The sequence below is a fragment of the Penaeus japonicus genome, unplaced genomic scaffold (genome assembly GCF_977035675.1).
Source record: "Penaeus japonicus unplaced genomic scaffold, GWHDUDI00000001_assembly GWHDUDI00000028, whole genome shotgun sequence".
NCBI classification, from domain to species: domain Eukaryota; kingdom Metazoa; phylum Arthropoda; class Malacostraca; order Decapoda; family Penaeidae; genus Penaeus; species Penaeus japonicus.
In genome coordinates, this window is record NW_028234430.1 from 19,178,164 (window position 1) to 19,188,163 (window position 10,000).

Here is a 10,000-nt window from a genome sequence, read left to right on the forward strand (position 1 = left end):
CCCTCGTTTTTAAAGATGACTTTATATAAAAGAGGGTAATTTCGTTCAAAAGTATTCAGGATATTTGTAAATGCCGACCTTTCATAGTGTGAGTTAAGGCTTTTGATCTTCTATCACCCTAAAAAGTTAATATCCAAAAATTGTTTCGTACCGGTCTATCATCTTCATTTACATTTTTTGCTCCTTTCTTTCTTCCTATTTACCTTTATTTGATTATTACTATTACGAAACAGACGAATTCCTGCTACTTTTATCATGACCAACATTGCCTTTCTTTCCTCCCCTCGAACACACAGACCAATTTCCCGAAGACTTTAGCATCATGACCACCCTGAGACCCGACCAAGGCTCGAGCTCCGTGCTGTTCGGCTTGTACTCGGACGCGGGCGACGACCAGCTCCTGGTGGAGGTGGGCGACACCGTCAAGCTCTTCTACCAGGACGAGGAGGGGAATCCCGAGGGAGGGAACGAACTGGAGTTCGGCGTCGCCATCAACGACGGGAAGTAAGGACCAGGGGGTTCGAGTGGGGAGGGGGTGGGGAGGGGGGGTGAGGGAGTGAAGGGATGCTGGGAGTGAAAGGGGAGACTGAGAGGAGAGAGAGGGAGGGGGTGGGTGAGGAGGTACAGGAACTTGAGGGAGGAGTCTTTGACAATAATGAGTGAATTGACGGGAAGTAAACATAGAACAGGAGGTAGATAAGTAGATAGACTGGGAGAAAGGCAGGTTGATTGGAAGGAAGGTAAAGAAAAATGGGAGAAATAAGGCGACTAAATGGTTGTCATGATAAGGAGAGGCTGAGGACGGTTAATTGATAGATTGGCAGTTAGATGTTAATAGATGTGGTAGAAAAGTACAATGAACTGGACATGGAATTAACGGATTAAGCTGACTGATAGACATGAAAGGAAATGGATATACAGACAGATGGGAAACTGCTGGGTGGTTTGGTAAAGTTGATACAGAGATAGCTGATAGATAGTTAGATTGATATAGAATAAAGTGGCGGATGATTCCTCGCGCAGGTAGGATTAAAAGCGCAAGATTTGCAGGTTTTTCTTATTACGGCTGTGTTTCATTTTTGCCTAAGTACATACCTTGCTGTATTTGAATTTCTGTTCACGGTTAAAATTGCCTGTTGTTCCTTAAAAATGATGGAATGTCTTCTAAAACATCTTCTAACCACAAAAGAAAACAAAAGAGAAACGTCTCCTACACCCCGGTCCTCTTCCTCAGATGGCATCGACTTGGGCTCAGCGTAAAGGGGAACAGCATCACTTTACTGGTGGACTGCGAGACCAACACCACCTTGCTCCTCCGCCGCCCTTCCCCGTCACACGTGTCCAACGCCGGCATCATCCTCCTCGGCCAACAGCTCCTCGAGGAGAAGTACTTCGACGTAAGTGATCGCCACCTCGTCCCGTGGAAGCCAAAGGCCGAGACGAAGGGCGCTTTCGGACGCTGGGTGTTCTCATGGCCCGGTTCCTTTGCGATTGGCATTTTTTCCCATTTGCTTTACGTTTTAATTTAATTTTGGATATTGTTCTGACAAATTCAAATGAAAACATTTAGAGCTCTCATCACTGATTTCATATCTTCATTTTTGCATATGATTTTCGCTCTCGTCGAACCCGATTAACCAGTATTCAAATGGGAAGAGATAATGTTATCGAAAATAATTAACTGAATTGTAATTAGCATAACTTGTTTATTTTACCGTTCTTCATTTTCTCACATGTTCAATCCATTATTAGATATTTTCTCTCGTACTTTTACAATTCATTATAATTCCTGCTCTGATATCAATGAATCAGCTGCCTTACCTTGAATCGCTGTCATTTATCCCCATCCATATCCATTGATTATCCAGACGTTCTCTTGACCCTAATTTCCTTGCACAGACCTAATGATCTCACACCTGAGCCCGATTAACCTCACACCAAAGGGCACGATCTGTCTATCATCTATCTACTCACTCCATTCACTTCCTACCTCCCCCCCCCCCCCCATTCCCATTCATCTGAACCCCTTGTTGAAGAGGCTATGCATGAGGGGGAACTACGTCTCAAGGTGGCGAGTATAATGAACTTGAAACTTCAATCATGGCGAAGATAATGATCCCACTGGGTAAATGTCGTGCACTATAAACATTCCCGCGGTCATCTTTGGTTCTCCATTCATCCCCCCCCCGCCCCCCATCCTCCCGATGCTGAGGTGACATTCGGCGAGGGACATTCAACCCCCATCCTCAGCCCCCTCTTTTCCATCCCCTACTTGCTCACTCCCCATCCCTCTCCATCTCCGCCCTTACTCATTCCCCACTGACTCAGCCCATTCCATCTCACTCCCCACTGACTCACCCCCCTTCTCCCACCACAGGGTGACATCCAGCAACTGGACATCGTGTCGGGCCCGGAAGCCGCCTACGAGCACTGCGACTACTACATGCCCGACTGCGACTGGGAGCTGCCCGCCTCGCTCGGCGCCGGACACACGCAGTTCGAATACGTGGACAGGACCGAGGAACAGCTGGTCTACAACGAGGAGGAGTTCGTGGCGGATAACGTCACGGTAAGCTAGGGACGGAGGGAAGAGAAGGGAGGGAAGGGAAGGGAAGGATAGGGAAGGGAAGGGAAGGGGAGGGAAGGGAAGGGAAGGAAGGTGAGGTGAGGGGTGGGGAGGGGAGGGGAGGGGAGGAAAGGGAAGGGAAGGGAAGGGAAGGGGAGGGGAGGGGAGGGGAGGAAGGGAAGGGAAGGGGAGGGGAGGGAGGGAAAGGAAGGGGGAAGGGGAGGGGAAGGGAAGGGAAGGGAAGGGAAGGGAAGGGAAGGGAAGGGAAGGGAAGGGAAGGGAAGGGAAGGGAAGGGAAGGAAGGGGAAGGGAAGGGAAGGGAAGGGAAGGGAAGGGAAGGGAAGGGAAGGGAAGGGGGAGGGAAGGGAAAGGAAGAAAGGGAGGGAAGGGAATTCAAATAGAGGGAAGGGAAGAGAGGGGTGGACGGGGAAGGAGGGAGGAAAGGAGCACGGAGGGACTTTTCCGTGTGGGCTGGTAGGGAGAAAGAGGAGAGTAGAGAGAGGAGAAAGGAGGGAAGAAAAGGTGTGTCTTGGGAAGGGTTCGTGGAAAACGAAATGGAGAGGACAGAGAAAAAGTTTCATAGTGAGGCTTGTTACCATATATTGATCATTTATCTTTTCTTAATATTCAGAATGTTTTTTCAGTTGCTTTTCTCTATATTCTTTGTCGTTTTCATCCTTTTCTCTACCTAAATTCCTCGTCAAATTTTTGCTCGTCAAATCTTTTTTTTTTTTTTTTTTTTTTTTTTTTTGTCAAACCACTCCTTTTAGCTCTTTCTTAGTCCTATGCCTGTGACCTTTTCCCATTGATTTAGAAATTTTCAACTTGAATCCTTCCAACCTTATCTGGCCGCCTTCTTTTTTTTTTTTTTTTTTTTTATCTAATTCATCTTCCATATCCTAAGCCTCCCCAGAATCCACTAATTCTCTCCCTTCACCGCCGACAGGATTATGGCAGCAGCGGGCTGGAGTTCCCTCCGCCGCGCATCCTGCGGGGCCACCCAGGACCCCAGGGCCCCCCGGGACCCATGGGTCCCAAGGGTGACCCCGGGCGCGACGGCATCCCGGGAACTGACGGCATCTCAGGGCCGCCCGGCCACGTGTTCATGATCCCGGTAAGTGATCCTGGCCTCATGCACTTCCTCTTTTCTTGTCCGTGAATTCATGATGATAGTGACTTTTGTAGCAACAGCGACGTCACGCAATGACGACCACAGTGGCAGCCCTCTAACCGCCCTTGGCTCCGCAGCTCAACCTCGACGGCAACAACAAGGGGCCGGACGCCATGATGGAGCAGCTACAGCATATGCTCTCGCAGCATATGATGGCCATGCGCGGCAGCGACGGTCCCATGGGCCTCACGGGGCTTCCGGGTCCCGAGGGGCCCCCGGGGGAGACCGGATACAAGGGCGAGCCCGGAGACGTCGGAGAACCGGTAAGTTTAGGAGAGAATTGGGTCAGAGAGAAGGAGAGGGTGATAGATAGAGATAGATATATGCATTTAGATAAAGAAAAAAACATTTCCAAAGTATCTTAACCCCCTCCCCCCACCAGGGTCCTCGAGGCATGCGCGGCAATCTAGGTCTCGAGGGCCGCATGGGTCGCCGCGGCCGGCCGGGGCGCGACGGCGAGCGAGGGCTGTCGGGCATTCCTGGGTCCAAGGGCGAGCCGGGTCTGCGCGGGCTGCCAGGTAAGGCGCTCAGGCTGTACTCGGGGCAGGCTGACTCAGGCTGTACTCAGGGGCAGACTGACTCAGGCTGTACTCAGGGGCAGACTGACTCAGGCTGTACTCAGGGGCAGACTGACTCAGGCTGTACTCAGGGGCAGACTGACTCAGGCTGTACTCAGGGGCAGACTGACTCAGGCTGTACTCAGGGCCAGACTGACTCAGGCTGTACTCAGGGCCAGACTGACTCAGGCTGTACTCAGGGGCAGACTGACTCAGGCTGTACTCAGGGGCAGACTGACTCAGGCTGTACTCAGGGCCAGACTGACTCAGGCTGTACTCAGGGGCAGACTGACTCAGGCTGTACTCAGGGGCAGACTGACTCAGGCTGTACTCAGGGGCAGACTGACTCAGGCTGTACTCAGGGCCAGACTGACTCAGGCTGTACTCAAAGAGAAACAACTAGAAGTGAAAACGGGACAATGGTAAAAAACAATGAACAAGGTTATCGTTGAATAGACTACAACTGACCAGATCTGTCTTGATTCTCCCCTTCAGGTATCCCTGGTGATAAGGGTCACCGAGGTCCCGTCGGCGTGCCAGGACCTGTCGGTCTGCCAGGTCACGAAGGAATGCCTGGCGAGGCCGGAACTCCTGGCGTCCCGGGTCTCCCCGGAGAGATGGTACGTGCCCGGGGAAGGGACTGAAGTGACGACCAAGACTCGAGTCACGGTGCTGGTAACAATGATGATAGAATTGATGATAATAGTGAGAAGGAAAGTAAATACTTCACGACGCCTTTCTTCCTCCCCCAGGGCCCCCGAGGCTTCATCGGCCCCCGAGGCTTCCCAGGGCTTCCAGGGCCTCCAGGGATCCCAGGCAGCGAGGGCACCACGGGGCCCAAGGGTAACAACGGCCCACCGGGACAACCCGGCCCGCCTGGCCAAGCTGGCCCCCTTGGCGCGATCGGCCCGCCCGGCCCACAAGGCCTGATCGGCCCACCTGGCTCTGCGGTGAGTAGCTCTCAGTTCAACGCATTGCGATGCGTGGATATGTATGTGAGGCTGTGGGAGGGAAAAGTAACAGAATGCATGCACAGTCTAGGAGAAAAAGATATGCATGACATAGTCGAATGATAATCGTCTCTGGCATTATCAGTGTTTACTACTAATAATTCAGCCCTAATACACACGGAAAAGTCAAGGGAAATCCGTGCCATATTGAATAATTGATATTGATGCTGCAGAATGAATAAGCAACGCAGTGAAACTGTGTCACTGATTGGATTTCTCCTCCTCCTCCTGAGCAGGGCCCGCGCGGCAAGCCCGGTCTGGCTGGCCTTCCGGGCGCCGATGGCCTCCCTGGCCACCCTGGCAATCCGGGCATCGTTGGATCCAAGGGAGACAAGGGCCCGATCGGACCGCAGGTAGGTTGCGCCGCCGACCCTGGCCACGGCCTTCGGGAGCAACGTGGCCAAGCCTGGCCGCCCTCGTGCTCTCGAAGTGCCAACGGTTTGAACACTTTCCGTGTGATATATCAACTTGATGATAACCTTAGTCACTTCGGTACATTAACAAGAAAGAAACATTTCAAAAGAAAAAGGTTAAAAGTTCATAATAAGTGATAATCGTTTACATAAGAACAGGACATTAAGAGCACAGAAAAGAAAAGACAGTAATAAGAGGAAATAAGAGAAAAGCAGCCCTCAACAGCCCCCCCTGAGTAAGCGCTTCAAATCCTTCTTCCTCAGGGTTCCCTCGGCTTCCCTGGGCCCCGCGGCGTCAAGGGCGACCAAGGAAACCGCGGGATGCAAGGCGAGAAGGGCAGCAAGGGAGACCTGGGACCCGACGGAGAAAAGGGAGACATCGGCATCAAGGGCGAGCGAGGGGAGGTCGGATCCGAGGGTCAGACCGGTCTCGAGGGACCTGAAGGGCCCAAGGTGAGGAAGGGACGAGGGAGGGACGAGGGAGGGACGGGGGGAGGGTGTGTGCATAAATTCATATGTATTAATTTATTCACATGTTTATTTTTTTCATTAGTGCCGCCATGTCTCATGCATTACCCTGGACAGATCTTCCCTGTTCGACTTTTCAACCCTTTGCTTTCTCCAGGGCTTCGAAGGCCCTCGAGGCGAGACAGGTCCCCCGGGCCCCGACGGCGAGAAGGGCAAGCTCGGAGTGCCAGGGTTCCCAGGATACCCAGGTCCCCCCGGGGACAAGGGTGACAAGGGCTCCCCGGGCCTGACGGGCCGCCCTGGTGACAAGGGTGAACGAGGCAACGCCGGCTTGTCTGGCGAGAGGGGAGAGCAGGGCCCCAGGGTGCGTGCGGCTGCCTCGTTGCAGGATTTATTTATTCTTTCTCTGGCATAGGCTTTAACGTTGATTTGCTTGTAGTTAAAAGAATGTCTTGAATGTCAAGATCCTCCTTTATTGAGAAAATTTGCGTGATTTAAACGAGATTGTAACTGCAATGTGATAATGTAGTAACTGAATTAGAATTTCTAGAACATATAACATGCAGCCATCAAGTTCGGCTTCTGTGGCCAGAACAACTAAATCTTTATTGCGAAATGTTAAACAGTGTCTCCTTCTCAGGGCTTCCGAGGCTCCCGCGGCCGTCGAGGCAAGATGGGTCTGAACGGCCCCAAGGGCGACACCGGCCAGCCAGGTCCCCCCGGGCCCATCGGCGAGCAGGGCCCCCAGGGTCCCGAGGGCCCTAGGGGTTTCGCGGGCTCCGCTGGACCGCCCGGCATCGACGGGAAGGACGGCATTATGGGTCCCCCGGGAGAGCGCGGCCCTCCGGTAAGTCGCGTCGTGCCTTTTGCAGTCTTAGGTGAGCGCGTCGCTTTCTTTTTTAATTCTTATTTGTTGTATGTCTTTTATCCTTGTACTGTTTTCTTCTTTTATTACTCTCCATGCCAATTGCTTTCTTTTCTTGGTTTCCTTTTTTATGTGTTTCTGATTTTCGCATCTACGCTTTCACCTCTCTCAATCCTTTTATTTTCCTCTCTGTAAGGATATCTGTAGTGTCAAATATTTGAACAGTCATCATAATGTCCCGAGTCCTTTTGACTTCAGTCATTGTCCAGATAGTTTTTCTAATCGCATAGCTTTATTCCCTGTGAACTCTTCATTTAGTCCACTAATCAAATGATCGCTTCGCGTCCTGAGCCGTGCTGTTCCTCCCCAGGGCGAAGCAGGGAACCAAGGACCCCCTGGTCCTCCGGGCGTGGTTGGTCCCATGGGTTCCGCCGGAGAGCCTGGCCCCATCGGAGATCCGGGTCCTCCCGGTTCGTCGGGCGTCCCAGGAGAACCGGGAAGGCCCGGCGAGGCAGGCAAGGAGGGCGCTCCGGGTCCAATGGGTCCTGCCGGAAAGACGGGCCCCGTGGGTCCCCCGGGACCGCCGGGCTTCCCTGGAGAGCGAGGGTTGCCGGGCATCCCCGTGAGTATCTTCTGCTTGGTTTGGGGTCAGAGCTACGATGTCATGGGCATGGGCCATCTCGGTCTGTGAGTAGTCTTGTACAAACATCGCTCTTGTTTGAGAAAAATATATAAACATTTAAACCTTTCATTGACACCATTTATTTAGATCATTATCATCTCGCCTTTTTTACATTCCTTCTGTCTTCCATTGCATTTTATTTTCTTTCCTCGGCCCTCACGGTCACTAGCCCTTTTAACGCTTCTTTGTGTGTTTGACTCCAGGGAGCGGCGGGCCTGAAGGGCGAAATGGGACCCCCTGGGCCAGCCGGTTCCACCGGGGACAAGGGTGCCATGGGCTTGGCCGGCGAGGCAGGCCCTCAGGGACCCCAGGGCAAGACAGGACCTCGAGGAGACCGCGGCTCATCAGGAGCCAAGGGAGAGAGGGTGAGCTATCAAAGAACATGAATTACTATCTGTTTTTATTATTTGCCTCAAGATTTCCCCATGACGTACTAATGTCCATTACCTTATCATTTGTTATATCCTGTTTTTTCTCTAGGGAGATCCAGGCCTACCCGGACCAACTGGGCGTGATGGGCTCCTCGGACCCAGAGGTATGGAAAGGATAAGATATCTAGACATACTTTACGTGACAATTAATGAAAGATCACACATACATACATACAGATGAGAATAAGGCAGCCCATCAAACTTACGGTCGCCCCCTCTCCCCCAGGTCTCCCCGGCCCTCCCGGCCCCGTCGGCGAACCCGGCGAGGACGGCGACAAGGGCGAAGCCGGACATCCAGGAGAGAAGGGCTTCAAGGGCGACAAGGGCGGCCAAGGCCCCGCAGGACCTCCGGGCCCTCAGGGCCTGCGAGGCGCCCCTGGAGCTCCGGGAGCTCCCGGCGAACGCGGCTCCCCTGGCGGGATGGGCCACGCCGGCCGCAAGGGTGAGGACGGCCCGCAGGGTCTCCCTGGCCCGGCTGGACCGCCCGGCCTCCAGGGCCTGCCTGGTCCCTCCGGCGGCAAGGGCGAGAAGGGAGACATCGGCAAGCGAGGACTCCCCGGTCCCCTTGGCCCCCTCGGCGAGCAGGGCGCCCCAGGAAGCAAGGGCGGCACTGGCCTTCCGGGCCCCACAGGTCCCGACGGTCCTCAGGGCGCCAAGGGAGAGCCCGGTCCGCCTGGCCCACCTGGTCCAGCCGGCAAGGACGGCGAACACGTGAGTCAGGGAGTCGTAGTTGCCGTGGCATGAATGCTTTGCAAGTGCTTTCGGGGAATTACTTGCCCTCCGGAACCCTACTCCGGCCCGGAAGGAAAATATGCGATGAGCTATATTACAGAAATCCATTAGAATTAGTGTGATATACATACTCAGCAAAGCAAATTACCGTATGGAAATAGTTTAACTCAAAAGGACAAGCCTTCCATTCAACCCCCAAAGGTATAGGATATAGTGGTGACCTTTTGCCTTTCAGGGACGCGAAGGACCTCTCGGCCCCAAGGGCGAGGAGGGTAAGCCAGGTCTCCAGGGATCCCCGGGTATTCGCGGCCCAATCGGTCCGCCCGGACCTAAGGGCAACTCCGGCCCACCTGGCTTCCCCGGCGCCGTGGGCGAACCCGGCAAGCAAGGTCCTAAGGGCAACCCCGGCAAGGACGGCGAGGACGGCAAAGTCGGGGAACCCGGTCCTCCCGGGGACCACGGCTCGCCCGGCCAGATGGGTCTCCCGGGCGTCAACGGAAAGCCGGTACGAGGAGCCGTTCCTTCTCCCTTCGTTTTAGTTTTCTTTATTTTCATTACAAGGACATGTTTTTGTTTCATCTTATATACAATACCTGCATGCGTAACATGTTGCCATCTGTATTTATTGCTACTCTGTGGTGGTATTATCTTTTTTTTCTTTTCGTTGTATGGGTACCACCCAGCCTCTAACTTTGTGATACAAGGTTTCTAGTCTACCGTCACACTTAAGCGGCTTGTGAGTACCTGAGGAGTCTGATCCCTCTTGATCGCTCTCCCTCTTCTTCTTCAGGGTCCCGAGGGGCCGGCCGGCGTGCAGGGTCCTCCGGGTCAGCCGGGAGAAAAGGGAGACACTGGCACGGCAGGACCTGCGGGGCCTCCGGGTGCCACAGGGCCTCAGGGTCTTCCCGGACCTCAGGGGCTGCCTGGTCTGCGCGGATCTCCTGGGCCTGCTGTGAGTATCTTGCCTGATCAGAGCTTCCTTTTCCTCTTTTATGTTCACAAAATATTTAATGTCAAACTATTGCAAATACATTTCCCCGTCGATGTGCGACCACGGTGGATGGAAGTGCAGGCTGACCCAAAAATAAACGAATCTTCGCCATCG

General features: G+C 53.5%; 1 protein-coding gene across 8 annotated transcripts in view; it reads left to right on the forward strand.

Moving 5' to 3' along the window:
* Window positions 1–10,000, forward strand: part of LOC122255482 (uncharacterized) — a 43,868-nt gene that overhangs the window by 27,720 nt on the left and 6,148 nt on the right. For all 8 annotated transcript variants that reach the window (XM_043019559.2, XM_043019562.2, XM_043019561.2 and 5 more), the window contains exons 3-20: window positions 297–504; window positions 1,235–1,397; window positions 2,378–2,569; window positions 3,513–3,680; window positions 3,815–4,000; window positions 4,120–4,255; window positions 4,790–4,914; window positions 5,047–5,244; window positions 5,541–5,657; window positions 5,982–6,170; window positions 6,343–6,549; window positions 6,826–7,032; window positions 7,421–7,672; window positions 7,936–8,097; window positions 8,213–8,267; window positions 8,390–8,874; window positions 9,131–9,400; window positions 9,686–9,847. In XM_043019559.2, the coding sequence (XP_042875493.2) occupies window positions 297–504; window positions 1,235–1,397; window positions 2,378–2,569; window positions 3,513–3,680; window positions 3,815–4,000; window positions 4,120–4,255; window positions 4,790–4,914; window positions 5,047–5,244; window positions 5,541–5,657; window positions 5,982–6,170; window positions 6,343–6,549; window positions 6,826–7,032; window positions 7,421–7,672; window positions 7,936–8,097; window positions 8,213–8,267; window positions 8,390–8,874; window positions 9,131–9,400; window positions 9,686–9,847 (3,482 nt within the window). The remainder of the gene's footprint in view (window positions 1–296; window positions 505–1,234; window positions 1,398–2,377; window positions 2,570–3,512; window positions 3,681–3,814; window positions 4,001–4,119; window positions 4,256–4,789; window positions 4,915–5,046; window positions 5,245–5,540; window positions 5,658–5,981; window positions 6,171–6,342; window positions 6,550–6,825; window positions 7,033–7,420; window positions 7,673–7,935; window positions 8,098–8,212; window positions 8,268–8,389; window positions 8,875–9,130; window positions 9,401–9,685; window positions 9,848–10,000) is intronic.